The sequence below is a fragment of the Megascapheus bottae genome, chromosome 18 (genome assembly GCF_031878675.1).
Source record: "Megascapheus bottae isolate mThoBot1 chromosome 18, mThoBot2.hap1, whole genome shotgun sequence".
In the NCBI taxonomy this organism is placed as follows: domain Eukaryota; kingdom Metazoa; phylum Chordata; class Mammalia; order Rodentia; family Geomyidae; genus Megascapheus; species Megascapheus bottae.
Genome location: NC_143526.1, coordinates 47043489 through 47066930, shown reverse-complemented (window position 1 = coordinate 47066930; position 23442 = coordinate 47043489). Strand labels below are relative to the sequence as shown.

The following is a 23442-nucleotide window of genomic DNA, read 5'->3' as shown; positions in this document are numbered from 1 at the left end:
TTCTCTGAGCAACCAACAACCCTTGTAGGTCAAATTTTTTTTTTTTTTTTTTTTTTTTTTTTGTGGGTCATGGGTCTTGAATTGGGCCTGGACACTGTCCCTGAGCTCTTCAGCTCAAGGCCATTGCTCTATCATTTGAGCCACAGCACCACTTCTAGTTTTCTGGTGGTTAATTGGAGATAAAGAGTCTCATTGACTTTTTGTGCCCAGGCTGGCTTTGAACCATGATCCTCAGATCTCAGCCTCCTGGAGTAGCTAGAATTACAGGCGTGAGCCATCATGCCCAGTGCTCATAGGTTTTTGAACCAGTGCCATTTCCTTCAGTTTTTCTTCTCTGTTTCTTTGGATGATGGATGAAATCCATTTCTGTCTCTAGGTAGCTTAGCCAGATGGAGTTTGATTATAACCAGTTGGTTGGTTGTTCAGCTCTAGTCAGGTTTTCGTTTGCTAGTGTATATTTTGATTCTAGAAGTTACATTTGCTTCTTTATTTTTTTGTCTGTTGGGGAGCTCGAACTCTGGGCCTGGGTGCTGTCCCTGAGCTCTTCAGCTCAGGGCTACAGCGCGATCCCTGAAGCCCTGGAAATAAGTGTCTCACGGTCTTCAGTGTCTGGGCTGGCTTTGACCCTCCATCCTCAGATCTCATCCTCCTGAGTAACTAGGATTACAGATAGGCGTGAGCCACTGCACCTAGTCAGAATTGCTTCATTTTTTGGTTTCTAATTATTGGTCAAGATTCTCTGCTAATTTGTAAATACTGTATTTCCCTATAATTTGTTGATCATATTTGTTAAAGCTGTTTTCTTTTAAAGTATAATTTCCATTTTACTTACTTTCCTCCAGATGAGGATCCAGCTGCTTCCCTGGGTGGTAGGGTGGCAGCGGCAGGACTAACTTGGGTCAGGAGAAGCTTGGTTTCTCCAGGCTTCCTGGGATCAGTTCCTGGCCACCTTTGACGTGAGTGGCACAGCTCATGTCCACAGAGCTCAGGAAGCGCACAGCATCCAAGACACTCACTTCTGAAATGTCCTTGACAGCTGTGGCTCTGCTGTGTTCTGAATGACCTTGTCCTTGGCATGCATTGGGCACAGTTTGTATAGTAGGTAGGCTGCATGTGGCTTCGGCATGACAGTCGTTTCTCCTTTTTTTTCACATCTTGGGGGCAAAGACCAGAACTTTAAAGCTACTTATATGTATACGTATACCTGTACCTCCTATACCTATATATCTATATCGGCGCCTATACCTATATCTATGTATCTATGCCTATATCTATATCTACCTATACCTATATGTATACCTATATATCTATATCTGTGCCTATACCTATATTGATATATCTATACATCTACCTATACCTATATCTGTATCTTTTTTTTGCCAATCTTGGAGCTTGAATTCAGGGTCTTGGCACTGTCCCTGAGCTTCTTTTGCTCAAAGCTTAGTAGTACTCTACCACCTGAGCCACAGCACTACTTCTAGCCTTTTCTGTGTGTATGGTGCTGAGGAACTGACCCAGGCCTTCGTGAATGTTAGGTAGGTAAGTACTCTATCACTAAGCCACATTACCAGCCCCCTTAAAAGCTGTTTTGAAAGCTTGCTTGCCTGCCTCCCTCCCTTCTCCCCTTCCTCCTTCCCTCCTTTCAGGTCCACTTTTAATTGACTGTTTTGTCCTTTGAATGTGGATCCCTTTTTTTTTGTTTCTTTGCATAGCTAGTGATTGTGACTTGAACATGTACCTTGTGGAGAGTCTTTAGACAGACTGATCCTGCTGTCTTCTTTTGGAGAATATTGGTTAGTAGCTGTTGTGTAAGTAGCTAGTCATCCAGGATTTGCACAGGCTTGTTTTCACTTTGTTGGTCAGGATGTGTGGGAAGGTCAAGGTGTTTCTCAAGCCCCCCTGACCTAGCAGGATCTACGCCTTTAGGCCCTGTCTTCCCAGTCCAGGCCTGGCTTTAGGTTCTGCTATAGTGGGTATTAGTGTAGAAGGGTTTTTTCTGGCTTCTCAAGCTGGCCTTGTTGCTTGGGAAGGCTGGGCTCTAAGTAGTTTGCCTGGTGTTTGGTAGCTCTGCTTTTCTGCTTTTTCGCCAGCCCATTGCCGCGGGTGCCTGCTGTGCCCCTCTGGGAAGTGCGGAGGTGGACTCTGTGATAGGGACGAGTAATAACTTCAGCAAGGCAGTGTTTTTCCTGCCAGAGGCTTGGGACTGTGTGTGGTATCCAGGATGTCCTGAGTCTAGGTGCCAGTGTGACCTCGAAATCGTGCTCCCGGGGTGACACTGGGCAGGCACAGTGTGTCGGAGGAGCGGGGAGATGCCCCTCTGAGCGGTAGGGAAATTCCTGGGGAGGTCAGAAAGAATGAAGTTCAAATCCCTGAGCTTCAGCATGGGCCTGGCCAGGGCAGGGCCAGGGTGGTGGCCTGGTCCAGTTGGTACTTCTGGGAATGGCTTCTCAGTAAGAGCCTGCATGCAGCAGGGCCCACGCTGCAGTGTGTGAACTGAGGCCTGCAGGGCCCACGCTGGAAGCTTGGTTTAAAACCAGCACACTATAAAAAGAGCTGTTAGAATGAAAGATTCTTAGGTTTTGAGGGAGAGTTTCAGACATGGCTGAACTGTTTTCCTTGAATTTCTTTTGGCGCCTAAGGTGACGGTCAGGTATAGGATCGCACTTAGGAAGAATCCCAAGGTGGAGATTCTTGTGACCGTGGCCCAGTTCAAGCACCATGCAAGCAGTAGCGACTGTCCTAACCGTGGTGACACTGGGGTGCAGCCCTGCGCTGAGGCACTCTGCTAGTTACCTTGTCTGTTCTGTGTTAGTCTGTGCATTTGCCCTCCTCCTTCTTCCCAGGCAGTCGGCCGGGCCTGTGGGGGTCCTTGGCTGTACTGGGAACACAGCTTGTACATGCTTTGGTCTCTGGGCTTCCTGCTCATGGCACTGAACCAGAGATACTTCGAGCCGGCTCCTCTGAGTGCCTTCCTCCAGTGGAGGTGCAGGGTCTGCTCTGTACTCCTCTGTGATGCTGGATGCCTGCAGCCACTTCCTGCTTGAGGATAAAAAACGAGTGAGATATTGTATTTAGTACTTTATTATTATTATTATTTTTTGCCCGCCCTGGGGCTAGAACTCAGGGTCTGAGCACTGTCCTTGGGCTTTCTCATGGCTGGAGCTCTAGTACTTGAGCCACAGCACCACTTCCAGCATTTTCTATGTATATGGAACCGAGGAATTGAACCCGGGTCTTTGTGCATGCTAGACAAGCACTCTACCACTGGGCCACACTCTTGGCCTCTTAAATTCCTCGCCCCCCCCCCCCCCCCCCCCCGGTCATGGGGCTTGTACTCGGCCTGGGCACTGGCCCTGAGTTCACTCTACCACTTGAACCACAGTGCCATTTCCAGTTTTTTGGTGGTTAATTGGAGATAAGCGTCTCATGGACGCCTCCTGAGTAGCTGGGATTATAGGCGTGTTACAGATGTGAGCCACTAGCATGTGGCTTGTGTTGGTCAAGTTTGAAGCTGGGGCTTGAACTCAGGGCCTTGCACAGGCAGTTTATTCTTATTCATTAGCTGGAATGACTTTATATGAAGACTCCTCACATACTGCTCGTTTTCCTAGCTGTATGGTTCGTAGGAAAGGTAGGATAAATGCTCAGTGCTCTTTATCTTTTTGGTTTCAGATAACAAAATGATTCCCTGGCCCATCCTCAGAAAGGGATGGCTGTATGTTGTTGTTTTCCCATTTTAAAATGTTTTATTTTTTCATGAACTCATGAGTTTCTATGCATTGTGGTCTTCATTTTCATTCTAGTTCATGGTGTGCTGTCTCCAGCACAGTGGCTGCATCTCCAGGTGGCTTTTGGGTCATGTCACCATATGACATTGGTTCTTGCCATCTGGAAGGGCAGAGTATAATATGTCCATAGTGCTTGTCCTGCTTCAGGCCGGGAACAGCTCTTTTCCCAGGAAGAGCTAGTTTCTTTTGAGTGGGAAATGGAGTTGAAAGACCACTAACTGCATAGTGTACTGGTTGTTCCAGGAGGTTCGAGCCGGGAAATAGGAAAACCAAGGTCTTATGAGTCCTTTAGGTGCTAATAGTTGAGAAACGTTGAAGTGCCGAGGTGCAGAGTTGTGTGTACTCTTCAAGGTGAGAAGACACCTCTCACATCTGAGGTGCTGCATTGGTCATCCCAGGAACAAGGCCACCTGATTGTCATGTTAGAGTCTTGAAACTATGCATGTCATCTGGGGCTGGGAAATCTGACACTGTACTGGTTAGGCTTACTGGGACAGAATTGATTTTGCCTGTGGTTTCTACTTTTGTTCATTGTGCTGTATTGTAGTGTTAGAGCATTTAGTTGTAGCCTCTCATTCTTAACCTTCCTTTTAACCTAGCACATACATAATGGTTCATGCAATGTTATGAGTAGTCTTTATGTCGAGGTTTCCTTAGTTGCTTCACTCAGTCTCATCACTGCTAGACGCTAGGAATGATTCATCGGAACAATACTTTCCCAAATTCTCACTCAGAGCTTGACAGTTTGGGCCCTTTATGGCTGGGGTTCATATTGAGATCTGTAGCCGTGGCTCTAGTTCTTTTCTCCCAGGTTTCTTAAGCACATTGTTGTGAGTTCCTGGCTTGATAGCAGTTCTCGCCTGTCCCGTGTCATGTCCTTTTCATGTTGTATTCCTTCGGCTTTCTAGTGGAGCGTGTCTTGGGCTTGGTTTTCTTAGGCTGGCCTTCTTAGGCTGGCTGTGCTCTTCTTACATACGGGCTGGGTTCTTTCCTTGCATATGTCCAACTATTTTCCTGTATACTTTGGTGTTGAGACTGTATGTTGTATATTGCCTTGAACTAGCCTTGAATTCACGGTCTTCCTGCTTCCTTCCTTTTGGAAGCTGAGATTACAGATGTGTGCCGTCACATCTGGCTTGTATGTTGGTGTTAAAGCACTCAAATGTCACACCCTCCATTTGTTATCCTAAGTTATTTCTTGTCTCCATTATAGAAAGCAGAGAAGGAGAATGGGTGTGCTGCCTCAGTCACTGTCAAGGGCTTGGATCTCCTGCTGCCTCCACAGAAGAGGCTTATTGCCTTCTCTGAGATGGATTGTCCTGCTGGCCTTTCTGACTGTCCTTTTTTTTGGGTGGGGGACAGTCCTGGCTTGAACTCAGGGCCCGCGCACTGTCCTTTCACTTTTTCTCAAGGCTAGAGCTCTGCCACTTGAGCCACAGCACCACTTCCAGCTTTTTTCTATGTAAGTCGTACCAAGGAATCAAACCCCGGTCTTCATGCATGCTAGGCAGGCACTCTACCACTAGGCCAAACTCCTGGCCCTGTGACTTCTTCTTTTTAAACCTTATTTTCATTTTTATTTCCTGGCTTTTCCTCATGTGCTTACTTGGTTTTTTTCTCCGTTGGACCCCAAATAACTTATTTTTGAGGAGCTTTGATCTCTTTTTTCCATCCCTTGAGTTTCGTCAAGTCTTATTTCGTTATTTCTTTCTGTGTGTGGTACCAGAATTTGACTCTAGAGTCTTGAGCTTGCCTACCTTTTTCGCTAGGCTGGTGCTCTACCACTTGAACTGTGACCCCAGACCTGCTTTTTACTGGTTATCTCTGGGATGAAGTCTAATGGATTTTCTGCAGGGCTGGCTTTGAATCATCTCTTTCAGATCTCAGCCTCCTGAGATCTGGTACCCAGATATATTTCTGGATCTTTACTTCCTTAGCTTTTCTCCCTCCCTGCCCATACTGGAGCTTGAATTCAGAAACTCGGGTTCTCACTTGGATTTTCACTCAAGGGCGGTGCTGTCTACCCTGGAGTCACGCCGCCTCCACTTGCTTTTTTTTGTCAGTCATGGAGCTTGAACTCTGGGCCTGGACTCTTCCCTGAGCTCCACCACTTGAGCCACAGAGCTACTTCCTCTACTTGCTTTTGAGTTTCTGATTCACGGTGATTTTCCTGTCCTTCTGTGCTAACTTAGGAGTGTTTTGTTACGTTTGGAGTATTTCCCAGTGTTGGTCTCTAGTCTGTGTGCTGAGTTTTTTCCCCTGAAGTTCATGGCCCAAATCTATAGTGGCTGAACATTTGCTTTTCTCCCTCTGCTTTGAGTTTCTGTATTTGTGGTCTCATGGCGCCCTCTCTTTGCAGCCTTGTGAAGTTCAGGCAGGGTCTGCTGACCATGAGGCCTCTTTTCTTACAGGACCCCAAATCTTCCCTTTCTTCTTTTGTGAACTAACTGGCCTCTTGGTAGAAAGTTCCGTGTTTCCCTTTGCAGACACCTTGTGGGCTTTCATGACGCAGCCTTTCCTCCAGCCTGTGTTCTGAGCACTGGGACTCAGCTCTCAGAATTTCAGGCAGAGGTGTCACGTGAGCTTGGCCTCTTGTCGCCACCTGCTCTCTTCTGAGTCCGTCCTGTTGGCAGCCTGGAGGCAGGAAGGGCACACCCTGGGAGGTGGACAGCCCTAGGACCTCTGGGTCCGTCAGTTCAGACGGGCCCGGTGCATATTGTTTTCCCCTCGTGCTCTGGGGTGGGGGAGGGTGGCCAGATTCCCCCGTGCTTAGCCTCTTCAAGGTGGTCTGTGCCTTCACCTTCGTGTGGGTGTTCTGTAGGCACGAGCTAGACTCCTGCAGTCCAGATTACGGAGGAGAGGAGGCAGGCGGTGGTGTCCCTGGGAGGTTGCCCTGACACCACCACTCCTGCTGCCACTTCTGGGGCGGGAACAAAGACAGGCAGTATTGCCTTACCCCTGGGAACCCTTCCCTGCTGTCTTGGACGAGGGTATTAGTGCTGGAGAAAAGAATGAATCCTCAGCTCCATAGCTCTGGAAAGGGAGCCCTGCTTCTTCCAAGACAGCACTGGGTGCTCTCACCAGTGCTGGTGCCCAGGCTTCCCTTGGGACATAGCCCTATGTTGGGAAGGGGTGACCACAGTAGGTGATTCCGTTTTGTTTTGTTTTTAATTTAAAAAAAATTTTTTTAAAGTTGGTTGTGGGCCTTGAACGCTGGGTCTGGGTGCTCTCCCTTAGCTCTTCAGCAGAAGTCTAGTGCACTACCAGCTGACCCACAGCGCCACTTTTAGTTTTCTGATGGCTTAATCGGAGATAAGAGTCTGACGTTCCTTTAGTGCCTGGGCTGGCTTTGAACCGAGGTCCTCAGATCTCAGCCTCCTTAGTGGCTAGGATTAGAGGCACGAGCCAACCGCGCTCAGCTCATGTTGGTTTTTACATGGCGTGTGTGGAAGGTCAGACTTCAGAAGGCAAGTGTGACAATGAAGAGCCCGCCCTCCTTTTGACAACCCAGATGGAGCAGTCAGCATGGTTTCAGTGTCAGTGCATACAAGGCCAGTGCCCCTGGAGAGGGCCTAGCCCTCTAAAAACAGCTGTTACTTTTGTCTCTCATGACAGTACGTAAGGGAAAGGAAACCAAAGCTAGCCATGAGCTGTAGCGCTCCTGCCTGGAAAAGGTGGAACAAGCCTTGGCCAGTGGGCTGTACCCGAGGTTGAGGAACACTGCCAGGCTCCAGTGCTCAGCCTGGGTATGGCTGGGCAGAGGCAGAGCATTAGCACTCTCTTCTCCAGCACCTGCGCTTGCTCCTCACCAGGTCCAGGGCACCAGTTTTGGCGTCATCTGGATTTCTGGCTTTTCGTACCCATTACACTTTATGCCTAGGCGAGCAATCCATCCTCATCGCGGTTTGGGTGGTTGAACCCGAGAGGAAAGGTGCGAAGTGCAGCCAGACGGCAGCAGGGCCCTGAGCGTTCAGGCCCACTGCCCCGGCAGTGCCTCGGAGGTCTGAGCATTGCATGGCTGCCGTCCCTTAGTCTTCACTCTTGAGCCTTATCAAGGGTGGAGCAGACCTCTGTAAGGAAGGCACAGGTGTGGAAGCCCCCGTCTGTAAACGGGGAGGGACGATTCGGATCCCAGCCTTGTAAGAACTCTTGTGTCTCCAGGCACTTGTGGATTCTGCCATTCTCAGGAACCCCTGGAGAAAACAGGCCATTTTCCTCGCATTCTGCCTGTTGTCAAGGCCTCTCCAGGGAAGCTTGTCTCTGGCTAGTTGGCTGTGCCAGAGGCCACTCTGCAGAATTGGACCGTTTTCTCCCACTTTATGAGTCCTCTTAAGGGCTCCTCTGCTGGTCTTCACACCGAGCAGTCCTTGAGGCTATTACAGAGGTGAGATGGACGTAAGCCAAGCAGAGGAGGAGGCCTTCTGCCAGGAGCGTGGCCACGGGTGATGTGGAGACCGGGCGGACGATGACAGTGGCCTCAGATGCCGAGGGAGCTCACCATCTTTGTCTCAGTAGTCAAGTGTAGAAAGAAACTGACCAGTCGGTGCCTTCAGACACACCTTGTATCTGGCCAGAGAGGTGGCAGTGTCCCGCCAGCCAGCCGTGACGGTCCCCGCCTGGCAGCGTGGCTCCTGTAGCCTCAGTGGCAGCTTCTCTCCAGCTTCTTGAGCTTTGACTGCAGGTGCAGGAGGGCGCCCTTGCTGTGTGTTTGATGCAACTGCTGGACACTGGTGTGGTGCCCTCACCAGGCAGGTCCTCTGCTCGGAGTGGGAAGGTGCCGAGTCGGCTCCGTAGGGCTGGGTGTGTGGTTCAGCTCCCTTTCCTCCATCACCATTGCAGCCACGGAGCCATTGGCCACGCTGGCTGACCACCAGCCTGTCCAGCCCAGCAATTCAGACCTACCTAGTGCCTTTATCAACCGACAGCCCCGGGTGTGGCATCGGATGTGGGCGTCTGTCTCCTTCCGGGTCCGGTCCCCTAGGCAGCCTTGCTGTGGCCATGTGGATGGAGATTGGTGGCTGCCTGTCCCAGAGCCACTCAGCCATTTGCCTAGGGTCAGAGCCCGCTTTGGCCTCCCTCCCGTCCAGGGCCAGTGGCCATTTTGTGAGGCAGAGTGGGAACTCCTGCCCATGGTCTCCACCTTAGGGACTTGGATGGCCTACAAGCCCAGCCGGGCAGCCCGCAGAGGGCTGAGCCAGGTGCTCCCTTCAGATCCAGGGCGTGGGACAAATGTAGATGGCATTTGCCTTGTCCCCTTTGTTGTGTAGCCCACCTCTGAATGCCACTAACGCTTCTGTTTTTCCTTTGTCATTACCAGGGCTCAGGCCCAGGCACGGCAGTCCCAGGCAGCTCCGGCGTGGGGACCCCCAGGCAGTTCACGCGACAAAGAATCACACGGGTCAACCTCAGGGACCTCATATTTTGTTTAGAAAATGAGCGCGAGACAAGCCATTCACTGTTGCTCTACAAAGCATTCCTTAAGTAACACAGGACAAGTCGCCCGGGGACAATTTTATATATTTGGAGATTACGCCTTTTTGTAACAAGCAAATGGGATATTGTTTAAAAACAGCCACCTCTTTACAACGGAACAGTTTTATATTCCTGTTTCTAAATGAGCTCTTCAGTGTGGAAGAACCCGTTTCTGTAGCAGAGAGACACAAAGGCCTGTGGATGCTCCCCAAGGACAGCCAAACCTGACCCATCCTTGACTGAGTGGCCTTCCTGCCAAACAAGCCATATATAAAGACTGACGGAATCGTTTAGCAAATAATTAGCTGCCCTCTGTCAACTTGTAGCAGTTCCTTCATTGTGTGTGCATTTTGGTTTGGTTCAGTTCAACTTGCCATGTAGGTGTATGTCCATACCAGTGACCTCATTTCACTTATTTTATTTTTGTTGCAGTCAGTTGGCAAAGCGAACTGATTTTTAGGCTATTTATCTTCCCCGTTCTTCTCCGCTCAGATTCTCCAGGAACACTCATCCCCGCCGTCACGTGGAGTGTGGGCGCGCTTCTGCTTAGGATCGGCCGGGCCGCACGGGCCCCTCCTGGATGTGTTCAGCGTCTGTACAAATGAAGTTTATTTGCTACAGTTTGTGAAGCTGTAAAGTTAAAGGAAATGAAAACCTTTTCAGCATAAATATATTTTACTTGCACTGTGTTTTTTAGCTAAAAGTGAAAACTTAGATTAAATAAAATCAGAGTTGAGAAGAATCATCAAAAGACTGTTTCTCAGTGTGAATCAAGTGTTGAAAAATGGTTGGTGTATTTTGTCAGTAATTGTACATAATTTTTGGCACATAACATAAAATGGCTATGTAAACTATAATTATTTTGCTAAGAGACTGTATGCAAGCTGTGGGCAGACTTTACAGACGTCCAGAGCAAAGTCCCTTCTTTGTACCTATTTTTTTATTACAAATATACTAATTGGTTCTTTATATTTTCAGAGGTTATTGTATTAAATTGTCTATTGATAGTACTTTTATGACTGTAAATATTTTGGCTTTCTCTGTGTGAATTCTCACGTTAGACATGAATTCTTGCGTGTGAACTGAACGCTGATCAGTATTTTTTATCCACACCTGAGAACTGTTACACTTTTATTTTATCTTTTAGGAAAATCCCTGTCTTTCCATTTTTTCATGTACATTTTGCACAGTTACTTGTTCATATGTAAATATTTTACTTTCAAAAATGAAGTTTTTAATTGCTATTGTTTTATATAGGATTGAAAGAAAATTAACTCCTTTATTAAAAACAAATTTATCTGTATCTGTCTTGCTTAGTTTTCTTAGTGTCTCAGAGACTTGGTTCTGGTCCCGCCACCGTGTTTGTCCGACAGCACCTGGTGGAGGCTGAGACTGCCTTCTGCTGCCCACAAGTCTGGCTCAGGACATGGGTGGAGTTCTGCAGTGGGGACAGGGCTGGGGAGACAGAGAAACGTACCCTGCTGCGCATATCTTGAGGTGACCAGATGGCCCCAGTCCTGGCACAGGCCCACAGTGACCCACAGTCACTCAGCATTGCAGGGTGTGTCCAGGGATTCACAGCTCCCAGTGGTGATTCACACATCACATTGGAGGCTGAGATAGAGAACGGCTGCTCTTTCGGGGCCTTGGAGAGCAGTGGTGTCACTAGAGCTGGTCCTCAAATACACCTGTTGTGAGGACCTTGTGGGCAGGTGGGTGGTTCACAGGTTAACTGGAGAGCTCTGCTCTCCTCTGCTTCCCCTGTGGCTGTGGTGCCCTCGGCTCGTCCCCAGCTGCAGGCTCTGCTGGCTAGGCTGTGGCTGCTCTCGCCCTGCGGTGGTTCTCTCCTGGCATGGGTCTGTCTGTGTTTGACACCCCCCTTTCCTGAAGACAGTAGTTATACTAGATTGGGGTCCACACAAATTGCCTTAGCCCGATTACCTCCTGAAGATACCGTGTGCCGGTGCAGTCCCAGCTGGGCCCCGGGGCGTTAGGGCTTCACCCTGAGTGTGAGGTTAGTGCAAGCGTGATTTCATTTTGACTTTACTGCTTCCTCTGTGATGTCCAGTCAGCCCTCAACACAGGCTCACACCGCATGTCCCAGTGAGAGACTGCCATGGAGGCGCCTGGCCGAGAGCAGGCTCTCGAGTGAAAACAGGAAACCCTGTTCTCACCCACTACTAGAATGTCCAAGGTGTAGCAGACTGCTCAAGCGCTGGACGGGATGGCTGCTGGCGGAATGAAGCTCAACACACACTTGCCACAAGAGCAGTGGTTCCTATGGGAAATGTCCAGAGGACAACTTCCAGTGAACTCTCAATGGCGGAGGACGCCCCAGGACCCTGCGGCCGGTGAGTGGATGAAGCTGTGCTTTGCTGAGGCCCCGTTTGTCTAGGCCTTCCCATGCATGGGCCTGCCTTCCCCAGAGCTGCTAGAAATCAGAAGCACATGATGCTGTGGTGGCTTGACATACTGTGCCTGTGCCACAGTGTGTGTGTGTGTGTGTGTGTGTGTGTGTGTGTGTGTGTGTGTGTGTGTGTGTGTAGGCTTCCATTCAGGGTCTCTTGTTTACTAGCGGGGCTCCACCACTTGAGCCATGTCCCCAGCATTTTCAGATAGCATCTTGTACTTTTGCCTCTGCTCAGTTCTCCTCACCTCCTCCTTACCTGTTAGGTTTCCAGATGGGAACCATTGTAACCATCCTAGCTTGTCACTTTTCTGTCCATATAGTTGCCATAGAGACAGAGGCTCAGTGAGATGCTACAGTGACCAGGCGTCCTGGCAGTGAGGACATAGGCGCAGAAGCGTCTCAAGCCCGGCTTAGGCCCAGCACAGGGCATGCGGTGGGGGCTTTTACATTTAATGTTGAGAGTGTTGCTTCTCTACATGATGAGGCCATCCCCAAAGCATTTGCAGTGGGAGCCCCTGCAGCTTAGTCTGTGTCACTTGGAGGAAAAGCACTCAAGGGACTGAACCAGAACTTGGCAGCAGTTTTCCCAAAGAGATACCCGTGCTTTTCCTGCGTGGGCATTCATGGCGCTGCACTGGGCCTGCAAGGGGCACCTGTGCAGATGCAACCCTTGGTCCCGTGCTCAGCTACCCCCCTCTGCTTGGCTCAGCAGCCGGGGACTGGGGGCTAGGTCCAGCCTCTCAGGCAGTGCCCAACAGCCTGTGGAGTGCCTGCCCTTGCCAGCAGAACGTCAACATAGGTGCTATGTAGGCATGGGTTCAGTGGGTTGCAGAGGTGTCCGAGTGGCTGGGCCAGGCCACCGCCTGCTGCAGGTGAGTACCTGGACACTTGGCTGCCTGCTGGGTGGCACCGCCCAATTCAGGCCTTTACGTGGAGGTCTCTGAGTGGCCTCTGGGCACAGGGCAGCCAGCAACTATTGTCCAATGAAGGGGCCCAAGAGGCAGCTCGGGACCTCCAGCACCAAGACTTCCCTGGACTTTTTTTTACTGCATCTTTGCTGCCCTGGAGCTGGGAGTGTCCTTGGTAGAGCACCTGCCCTCCCCTCCCAGGGCTTCACCCCGGGGGCTGATTACAGGAGTGTGCCCCCAGGACTGTCTGTCCTAGACAGTTACCTAATTGTGAATATAATTAGCTGCTCAGTACCCTCAAAATTAGCAAGTGGCTAATTGTGCCTACAGTTATTAGCTGTACCCATAATTGTAATTCACCCTGCAAGTGATTTTCTGTTATGCAAGTCACTGTGGATGCAGATGTGAGCCTGCCCTCGGGTGGCCCTCCCCCCTCACTCCTTTTGTAGTTTTTTCTTTCTGCAGCACTAAGATCTGAACTCTGGACCATGAGCTTGCTAAGTAGGTGCTTTTACCACTTAAGCCACTCTTCCCCTTTTGTGTTGGTTACCACCCTCCTATTTGTCCTCGCGGGTGTCACTGGGACACTGACTGCACCGTCACTGTACGTCCCCGTGGCTGGAATAACAGGTGTGTGTCACAGTACCCGGCCGCTGGTTGAGATGGAGTCGTACAGACACTTTCCATGCAGTGTCAGAAGTGGGGTTTTGAGGGGGGTTGAGGCAGCACGCGAGGCACCTGTGGTGAGGAAGAAGACGAGCCAGGGCAGGCAACTACGTAAAACAGGGCTTTATTTACTCCTGTGGAGCAGCGTGCCCATGCTGGGCTCGGCTCCAGAATGCAGCGACTTGCAAGGCTGCCGTCCTGTCTGCAGCCAAGACCACCTGGCACTAAAAACACACGGAAAACATCCACTCTCTTCCCTTTTTTTTTTTCCTTTTTTTTTTTTTTTCGGTACAAAATGATACAAACAACAATACAAAATAGTTTGTGCTGTTGACAATTACAAAAATGTTGGAACATTTGTCTAATCGCGCAGTGCTCAGAGTTGCGATGTGAACACACAGCACTCTGGTCTCTTTCCCAAAACCATGATCATGCAGGCTGCTACACATTTGTCCATTTTCCAAAAAAAAAAACCAAAAAAAAAACATGCAAAAAAAAAAAAAAACCCAGAATGAAAGAAAGGAGAGAAAGGAAAAGGAAAATGCGTCCCAAGTATTCACAGATGGGGCTCCCCCAGGGCTGGCCGCTGGGAGCAGGCCTGCGCACGTGCACACACACTCGCACACACGCCTGCACACAGGCATGCGCGCTCCGTGCACGGCAGCTACTCTACTGGCGCTCTGAGCAAGGAGATGCTGCCTTGAGCTTTTGGTGTTTCCTTTTAGCTTGGACAGAATGGAGACTCTCCCTCCCTCAATGCATTACCTTGTGAGAGAGAGCAGAGTTGTCACATGTCAATGGATCATGTATTCAGCTAGGGAAACGGAGGCATCTCGGAGGGCCTGACGTTTGGCTGCTACTCTGACACTTTGGTGGTGGGAGAACTAGAATTTTGGATGTGCTGAAAGACACAAGGAAGAGAAAACCTGCTGGCTCGGGGTTGGGTCAGGGTGTCTTTGGCACTCCACTCAGTAGTGCAGGATTCTCGTTAATTCCCTAAGGAAATTAAATGGGCTGCTCCTGACCGCAGGCAGACATGTCCTATCTACAAGCTACGGAAGAGACATTTGACACTGGACGCTTGGCTACTGCTAACTCATTGCCCTCAAAAAACTGTTCTGACATGGTCTGGCAGAGTGTGGAACCCCATCTGTCTCTGGCCCCAGGCGCTGATGGGGATGTGGACTTAAGGAGAAGCTGCTCGGATGGAAGCACACAGATGTTCTGCTAGCTGGTGCTACAGCCTCAGCCTGCACGCAGAGAGGAAATACTGGGGACCCTTGCTGGACACCCCTCCAGCTGGTGCGGCAGCCCAAGCCCGCACAACTTAGAGGACTTGCCCCGGGGGCCTTGGCAATGACAGGTTTGCAGGGAGAGGAGGGAGGAGGAGCTGGGAAGCAGGTGAGACACTGGGCCCCGTAGCTGGTTAGTTTCTCCAGTCTAGGAGGATACAAGGAGGCCTTGAATTTTCAGAGAAAAAGAATGAATACTGCCTCACTATAATACATGCTTCCAACAATCCACGCGCACCTCTTACTGAAGCAAACCTAGAAAGTTCCAGCTCCCAGCCTCCAGTCAGCCCCAGTCCTGATCACAGCACCCCAGCCTTCAGGGCCATCCTGCTTGGCTGCTGGCCCTGAGTGATTTGCATAGCATAACTTAGGACCACACATGCCCTCTAGCTGTCTGATCTGCTCTCATCCCTCCCTGTCCCCCAGGTGCGCCTTCGAGACCAAAGCTCTTTAGAAAGGCGCAGTGGAGGGGAACCCCCAGGGAGGGAGCGTGCTGCCACTTGGCATGCCCCCAACTCCCCTATGCCCCCTAACAGCAGCTATGGGCTGGGCTCAAGGGAGGGCTCCTATCTGTCCGCCATGCTAGAAGCGCTGTCTTCCCAAGGCAGGGAAGGCACTTGGTGCCTTTCCAAACTCTTCCCCAGGACGCATGGGGCGTAGCCTAGGGAAAGCCTGGAAACTGGTTCAGCACAGGTGCCTCTCGCTACCCGCCCTCTGCCCAGGCTGAGGTGCCTTTGTGTGCAGACATGGCGGCGTCTTCAGGCCCGCGGGGCCGGTTTCCTCATGCAGAGGAGAGAAGCAGCTTTGCATTCTTGGGGGTGGGAGGCTTGGAGACGCTCACTTCCCAGTTTGGCCTGGCATAGGTCACCCACAGCAAGAGCAGTGCCAGCTCAGAAGGGACACCGAAAAGCAGCAGGGACATGGACACACAGAAGATGATGTTTGCAGCCTGTGGTGTGTGTGGCCTGTGGACACAGGTAAGGTGGGGTGGGGTGGGGGGCCTCTCACCGGCCACCTGGAACAGGTACAGTGGGGGGGGTCTCTCGCTGGCCACTGGAGCAGGCCTATACTACCCACAGCAACAGCGCAAGAGCTCAGGTTAAGTGGGTCAGAGGAGGAAAGGGACTGTCAGAGTCATCTGAGTTGGTGCTGGTACCAAGTCTAATGCACGTCAAGAAACACAGGCTTGCCAGGCTGTTCTTGTCATCTTCACAGCCATGGGGTGGCCGGAGTCGGAGAGGGCAGGGGCGAGGGCTGACACGCACTCACTGGTCTCCAGTGGGGCCTTGGGGTCAGTCCCTGGGGTGCAGGACCCCACCTGGGCCTTGCAGGTACGCAGCTTCCTGGATGACACGAGGGCTTGGACTAAAGCCAGGGAGGAGTGCAGTGGCAGTGGGGTTACAGTTGATCCTAATCCATTCTTCTGTAGATTGGGAGGTGTTGGGGTGGCCAAGGACAGAGATAGGGAGCACCCAGGATGGCCCCTGGGAGCCCCAGCCACCCAACCGTGCCAGCATCCAAGGAGAGATAGCCATAGCCACAGCCTGGCCTGTCCCCCAGGCCTGAGGCAGCCCTGGAAAGGCAGGCCTTACTCAGAAGGGAGCCGAAGACGCCCAGGGCATCTTGTTCAGTAGGGTTCTTGGCACCTGGACCCTAAGCTATTTTCTCAAACAAGTCATCCATATTTTTTTTAACAAATGACACCCCCCCCCCCCAGGACTCATTCTCCTCATTCCTCACTCTGCCTCTGGAGTGACCCGCTGGGCTCAGGGCCCTCGGGACGGAGTGGGGTGCCTCGGGCTGTCTGCTCACTTCCAGTCACTCCTGAGTTGGGGATCTGACACGTGTACCAAAAGGCACTTTTGTTTGTTTTTGTTTTTGACAGTGCTCTGCTCTAGGAGCCTGAGTTAGGGCAGTGCCTCTGGCTCTCCCTTCCGTCGTCCGTGGCTATTGAGATGCAGCGGTGATGTCCGCGATGCCTGGCGGCCGAGTGTTCATGCTGGGCGCTCCAGGCTGGGGAGGGCAGGGCAGGAGGGGTCTCCTAACAGCAGAGCCAGGGCCAGCCGCGCAGGGTGGGTGGGCGCCATGCCACCCCTCAGCCTCCAGAGCCCACCTCCTGTGGCCGCTAGTCCTCTTGGTAGCCTCCATACATGTCGGCCAGCTTCTTGAACCGGGGGCCCCAGTCGTTCAGGTAGTCGTAGTCTTGGTCTCCCGAGCTGGACGAGTTGAGGGAGCTCACGGAGCCCGCGGTGGAGCCGCTCCCCTCGTAGTCGAAGACCAGCAGGGAGTCGTACGGGGGCGCCGTGGGGTCGTTGTCTGCGGCTCGGAGTCCCTGGAGGCCAGAGACCCAGGGTTAGGCTGAGGCGCGCGAGCCCTGTCAGCCCTGGGATCTGATGGAACGGGAGCATGGGAGGCGGGCCGGGGAGTGAGGTGCTCAGTAAGTGCTCAGTAAGTGCTCCCTGTGTCTGTCTCTGGGGCGCTGATGAGGGTGGCTGGGCCCCAGGGCACGGGCACAGCGTCCACTCCCACTGACCGAGGCTCAGGGAGCCTGGGCCGTGCAGCCCACAGGGCTGTGGCCGTCCTCTCCTGCAATGTTGGTGGGGCCACCCCTGCCTCCAATACCTGTCTCACAGGCAGCCTCCAGGGGGCGCCCCCCTTATCCCAGACCCCTCTTCCGCCCTGGCTCTCTCCATCCCATCCTGTCTCCCTGGCATGTGTCTCCAGGTACATTGCACAGCATCCTGTCTTCCCTCTTGAAAAAATACCCAAACCAAGACTGGAGAGGAATTCAAACTCAAAAGCCTCCAGCGATGAACCCGTGGTCCCCCAGCCCGCAGGGGGCGAAGGGGGCTTATACACGACAACACAGCCAGGGCCTGCTCTGTGTCCTGACTCCCTGCACCCCTCTCCCCCGGGCCCCGCCCCTGCAGCCCCTCCTCCTTGAAGGGACTCCAGGCAGGCTGAGGGAGTGTCTCTGTCCACTCTTTAGGAACTGGTTCCTTCAAGTTGACCCTAGATGAGAGATGGCCTTACGTTATCAAGACCCACTTCAGATGGCCACCAGAGCCTTTTCCCATACCCCAGAAGGGGAGGGCTTAGCAGCAAACGTAAGCTGGTTTACACATGAATCCTTTTGCTAAAATGATGTCTCACAGGTGCTGGGGATAAAGAGAAGTGACAAGACCCGGGATCTTTTTAGAGACAGTGAGGTCTGGGACTGAGCAGTTCTAGGCCATCCAGAGGCTCTGGAGAAACTGTCCATGCTGGTCAACCTTGGAACCCTTGCTTCTCCCTCAATAATCACTGCGCGTGTGCATGTGTGTGTGTACATGTGTGTACATGTGTGTGTGTACATGTGTGTGAACGGGATCTTGCTTTGAGGAGATTTCCCCCCCCCCCCAGGCCCTCCCACTGCAGGCCACGAACCTCACTGATGAAATCACCGATGTCCCCTGGGTGGGGGACCACAGGCCTGACGGGGTACTGGGGCTCGGCGCCGACTGGCCGCTCATCCACACGCCGTACTCCGGGAGCCTTGCTCAGCACGTGCTCCATGGCTTCCGGCTGCTGCAGCTGGCTCAGGTCGTAGTCCTGGGGTGGAGGCCACGGGAGTCAGGAGGGCTGGAGGCTGGGGAGTGCTGGGGCGCCCCAGAATCCTGAGCACCCTTGTCCTAGTCTGTCACTGTCCCTTCTGCACCCCGCAGGTCCCCATCACACCTGTTTTCAGTGCAGGCACACTGGTGTGCTGGCCCACCCCTTGGCCTGTCCCGCCACAGTGCTCCTCTCCCGTTCTTCCCCGAGGGTGCATGTCCTCTAGGCGGGTGTGGGGCTGACCATGGCGTTTGCTGGCCTGGCGCTCCTCCCCTCCTCAGGGACCCTCACACGGGTGGAAAGTAGCCCTTCTGCAGCCAGGAGCTCCGTGAACTGGGAGTGAGGGGAGGGCCGCACAGGTGGCTGCAGGGGACTCTGGGATGGAAGTGCGGATGTGGCGGGGGTCCAGGCTGGGCACTGCAGGCCCCCGAAAGGAATGTGTAACACCTTTCCACTTGCAAAAGGGACAACGGGCCCCACTGTTCAGTTCTCGCCACTCAGGATGCTGAGACCTGAGGGATGGAGGCTTGAAGGCAGAAGAGCCTGGGAGCCTTTAATTTCCAATGGAAAACAAGATCCTGGAAACGGAGCTACGGCTCCCGCAGTACAGTCGGCCTTGCATGAGAAAGCTCAGGTGGCGCGGGAGACCCGAGGCCAGCCCCAGCGCCCCCATGGCCGCCCCAGCCCAGTCCCCCGCATACCTGGTCCTCCTCGCCTCCGCCCTCCTCGTCGTACTTGAGGATGTTGTCTCGCACGTCGTCCTCGGGGTCGATGAGCAGCTGCTTCGTGTGCCGCTCCTTCTCCCGACGCTTCATCCACACCACAAACAGCAGGACCATGGCTGCGGGGAGGGCCACGCCGTGAGCGGGGGCGGGTGTGTGTGTGCCCACAGGGCGAGCAGGTGTGAGTGTACTGGAACATGTGTGCGCACAATAGTGTGAGGACCTGTGAAGAGGCACCTGGCTGCACGTGATTAGCTCGTGAACGGGTGCATGGCTGCATGCACGCATGTGCTCTGCATGTAGATGTGTGTGCACGTGGGTGTGTAAGTGTGGATGCCTGTGCATTCTTGTTCCAGTGTGCGCACATAGGCGTGTGTGAGGATGCTTTGAGTACGGGTGCATTCCTGTGTGTGCAGAGGTGTGCCTACGTGAATGTGTGCATTTGTACATGAACATGGGTTTATGTGCTGTTTCCAAGATGGACTTGGACAGAGTCAAGCTCTCCACCTCTCTTGCTGCCTGGGCACCAGCATAGTGCTTTCAGATGTTTGTCCACTGCCAGGGACCGCAGGCCGTCCCTGGGCGCCCATGGGGCCTCGGGGCACTGAGGTCCCTAGATACTTCTGTCTCTGCACAGTGGGGCAGTGTTTGTGTAGTGTTCACACGTCTCCAGTGTGCTTTCAGTCATCTCTGACGCCTTGTGATGCGAGATCTGGGGGAGCTGTGCAGGCTTGGGGCTGCAGCATTGTTTGGAGAAGTGACCAGGAAAAACCTGTGCTTATTCAGCACATATGCAATTAAACAAAGTGTTTTCAGTCCAAGGTTGAGTGAGTCAGCATGGATCAGGCCCAGGCAGAGCCCAGAGGGTGTGTTTTCCTTCTGGGTGGGCGGCTGGCCCATGCCTCGTCACTTGGGGACAAGTTGGGGTGACAGGTTGGGGGGGGTGAGAGGGCTGAGGGCCACTGCTCTTCTGCACTGTGGGAGGCATTGGCAGAGGAGGTGAGTGAGGGGTCCCCACAGTGGAAGGGGGCTCTGACCTGAGAGAGGAGAGGGGAGCTTAGAGGAGGCCCCTTGAAGGCCCACTCCAGAGGGGCCTCAGAAGAGGGTTGGGGGGAAGACGGGCCCTGGGTAGGAGGGATCAGAGGCTCTGGGAGGCAGAGTGGGGTGGTGGGAGTTGAAGACATGCCTTACCAGTCAGAGGCAGCCCCCTCCACCTAGACTTACTGGAGGTGGTGGCAGTTTCTCCTTACCATGTGACCAGTCAGGGGGCCTCTGGAAACCTCTGGTGAGTGAGGAGAGCCTTGGTGCCCCACCCGCTCCACCTGCTGGGCATGGCACTTGTGCCTCGGGGCCGGAGTACAGGCGCACTCACTCAGTAGGAGGACGATACAGATGAGGACGGCCACGATAGCGCCCGTGCCCAGGCCAGCCGCTGCCACTGCCCCCACGGTGGTGCAGTCTCCATTCTCGTCACAAGGGCAAACCTTGACCTTGATGATGGATGTGTTGAACAGGGGAGGGTTTCCGGAATCGGTCACAATGACAGGGACATCGTACACCCCTGCCTCCAGGTACAGGAGGCGCAGGCTGAGTTGGGCATAGTCACCTGGTGGGAAGACACGCAGACGCCACCTCACCCTCCACCCCGCTCAGGTAACGATACTAGTAATGCCAGGGGAAGATGGCAACCCCAGCAGGCAGGAGGAAGAAAGAACTCTCCGGATATACAGAGTGTTTCCCAGCAGAACTAGGAGAAAATGGAGTGACACATACATGGAACTCCAGCTGCTCAGGAGGCAGAGGCTGGGAGGACAATGGCTTGAGGCCAGCTGGTTGTGGTGACACACCTATCACCCTCGCTTCTGTGCAAGACCAAGTACAGACTGGTCACAACACCAGCCAGTGCCAAAACAGCTGGCGATATGGCTCAGTGGCAGAGCCTGCCAGGCAGACACAAAGCTCCCGAAAACAACAAGCCAGCAAGCAAACCCCAAACTAAAACAAATCACCTAAGAAAAGTAATTCTCCAAGAAAACAGAAGACATGGGAGCAACAGTATGTCTGCCACTTCTGATGAGTCAAGAGGTGGACGTGGAAATGATGGTTTAGGATTAAAAAAATGGGCAAAATGCCTCTGCGGGCACTCCTAGTCCATGCTGGTGGGTTCTGCGCAGAAGGTGGCAGTGTTCTAGAGAGGGTGACATTCCCAGGTCACCGGCACGTCAGGGTATGTGCAGCGGCATGGTGTCGAGGCAAGAACCCAGGTGGGGCCCCAGTGTGGGGCGTGTGGGGCTGGGCCGCAGCCCACACGTGGCGTGCTGCAGAGCTGTCTGAGGGGCGAGGACTGGACGGCCGCGTTCCCACTGCCTCCTCTGGGTTAGCCCAAGTCCAGGCGCGGCTGTCCCTTGCCAGGGAGACTCACCGTTTAGGCGGGTGATTGTCCAGTTCTTCCGCACAGCTGCTGGGACGAAAGGCAGCTCAAAGACATAGGGGCCGACGTTGGGGTCCACGTCGGCGTCGGCCGCGGTGATGTTGATGGCGTTGAGGCCTGGCTTCTCGCAGAGCTGCGCCTCGTTAGGCAGCAGTTCGGGGGCGTTGTCGTTGATATCGATCAGGTAGATCTGCAGCGTCCCAGTGCCGCTGGCCGGGGGGATCCCTGCAGGGACACAGGGGACACGGGACCGCAGCTGTGTGACAGCATGCACCTGCCACATCTGTGCATGGACAGAAGCCCGGGCCCAGCTCCGGCTCCAGGTCTGGAGGGCAGCCCACGGCGGTCAGCCACACAGCCACAGCAGAGCCACGCAGCTCCGCTCACACAGCTGGGCACCCCGCTGGCCCCGCCAGGCTGGGCCAGGCCCTCCAGGCTGCATGCTGTGTGGCTGCAGCCGTGGCCAGGGCCCGGGGCAAGGCTCCGCCATGGCAGAGGCCTGGACCTGCCTTCCATCCTTCTTAGATTTCCTCTGCCTTCCTGTCTGGTGGGGCTCCCAGATCCACCCCAGGGGCCGTGAACTGTCTCTGAGGCAGAAGTGGAGGCTTGAGCCCAGTGCGGTGTGGAAGGTGGGGTCCGTGGAGGGGCCCTGCTGGCGCCTGGCGTTGGTGTAGACAGAGGCGCTCAGCTGGGCCTCCTGACCTGGGCATGGCCCTAGCCAGAGCCACTCCCTGTCCGTTCCCTAGGATCAGAGGTGGCAGTGCTGGAGCATTCTGGTCAGGCCGCTTTGAGCCCTCCGTTAATGGCTGAGCGTCTCTCCTGAAGCAGGTGGAGTATGTGAAAAGCTCCTGCAGGGCTCTCTTGAATCTTCTAGAGAGAGCCTTGAGGAGCACGGAAGACAAGCACAGTCAGAGTGCGTCTTCAAATGCTTTGGTAAGCTGAGACCTAGTGCGGAGCGGGGGCGCAGGGGTCTGTTAGCTCGAGGCCCAGCCCAGGCTCTCCTAGCCCTCTGGCCTCTCTGTGGGCCTCCGGGTGCTGGCGCCTCCATCTTCCTGACCAGGGCAGCAGGCCCTGGGAGCTGCCATGATGGCGTCTCCTTGGCATGGGACCCACCGTTGTCGGCTGCCAAGAAGGTGGCCTCGTAGACGTTGTTCTTGGTGTAGAGGGACTCGCGGTCCAGGACGGCCGCCGTGGTGATCTGCCCGTTGGTGGTGTTGATGTGAAGCCAGCTGGCGGGGTCGGCCAGCTTCGAGTATCTGCGGGGCACAAAAACAGGAGCCCTGGACTCTGGTGCTGCACCCATGGAGATGCCAGCCCTGAGCCTGCGGTTCTGGGCACCTGCCCTGTGGCTCTGTCTCCTGGGGCCCTGCAGGCTGCCCCACGTGTGACCCCAGCTCCATCACCACACCTGACCTCCACCTGCAGGGCCCCAGGCCATGGTCCTGGTCCCCTCAGCTCTATCACGGCACTCTGACCACGCTGGGTGGCGCGTGCCGTCGGCGTCCTCACCTGAGAATTGTGGCCTGGCCGCGTCACACGTCCCTGGCAGTGAAGCCAGAGTCTGGCCTGCCTGGCAGTCAGCACTTTGCGGTCCTTCTGGACACTGGTAAAGTGGACGCCAGTCCAGGGCTGGGGTCTGGGTGCCCACCACAGGGCGAGCCCCGGGCTGGGACCACTCACGCTGCCCCGCTCCCCTCCCAGCTTTAGGAAGCGTTCACGTGGACCCCAGGCAGCTGGGAACCGGAGGCCCCGCCTCAGGCCCCAGCCTCACCTCACGGCTTGCTGCATGAAGCGGTCGGGGTCCACGGCTGAGAAGGTGGTGAGCGCGGTGCCCGCGGGCACGCCCTCCTCCAGGCGGATCAGCTTGTGGTTGGAGGGGAAGTAGGGTGCCTCGTTGACGTCTGTGACTGAGATGGTCACCCCAGCCGTGGACTGGAAGGACATTTGGATCCCGCTGGCCAGGGGCGCCTGATTGGACACCATCACGGTCAGCATGAAGGCTCGGTTCAGCTCGTAGTCCACAGACTGGAGGAGAGAGGGGAGCTGGCCACTCCTGCCTCAGCTACCCGCTCCCCAGACTCTGGAGGAGAGGGGGGAGCTGCCCTCTCCTGCCCCAGCCTCCCTTCTGCCCCCCAGGCGTGGTGCTCCGGGGTGCTGCCCCC

General features: G+C 54.1%; 2 protein-coding genes across 4 annotated transcripts in view; one reads left to right on the top strand and one right to left on the bottom strand.

Annotated features, from left to right (window-relative positions):
• Positions 1–10519, top strand: part of Taf4 (TATA-box binding protein associated factor 4) — a 66695-nt gene extending 56176 nt beyond the window's left edge. For all 3 annotated transcript variants that reach the window (XM_090352597.1, XM_090352595.1, XM_090352596.1), the window contains exon 15: positions 9106–10519. In XM_090352597.1, the coding sequence (XP_090208723.1) occupies positions 9106–9273 (168 nt within the window). In that variant the 3' untranslated portion in view covers positions 9274–10519. The remainder of the gene's footprint in view (positions 1–9105) is intronic.
• A 2834-nt stretch (positions 10520–13353) lies between these two features.
• Positions 13354–23442, bottom strand: part of Cdh4 (cadherin 4) — a 359542-nt gene continuing 349453 nt past the window's right edge. Inside the window, exons 9-15 of the mRNA XM_090352594.1 lie at positions 23052–23305; positions 22394–22536; positions 21272–21505; positions 20222–20455; positions 18829–18968; positions 17963–18127; positions 13354–16868 (exon numbers count right to left, since the gene is read on the bottom strand). Of these exons, the coding sequence (XP_090208720.1) occupies positions 16662–16868; positions 17963–18127; positions 18829–18968; positions 20222–20455; positions 21272–21505; positions 22394–22536; positions 23052–23305 (1377 nt within the window). The 3' untranslated portion in view covers positions 13354–16661. The remainder of the gene's footprint in view (positions 16869–17962; positions 18128–18828; positions 18969–20221; positions 20456–21271; positions 21506–22393; positions 22537–23051; positions 23306–23442) is intronic.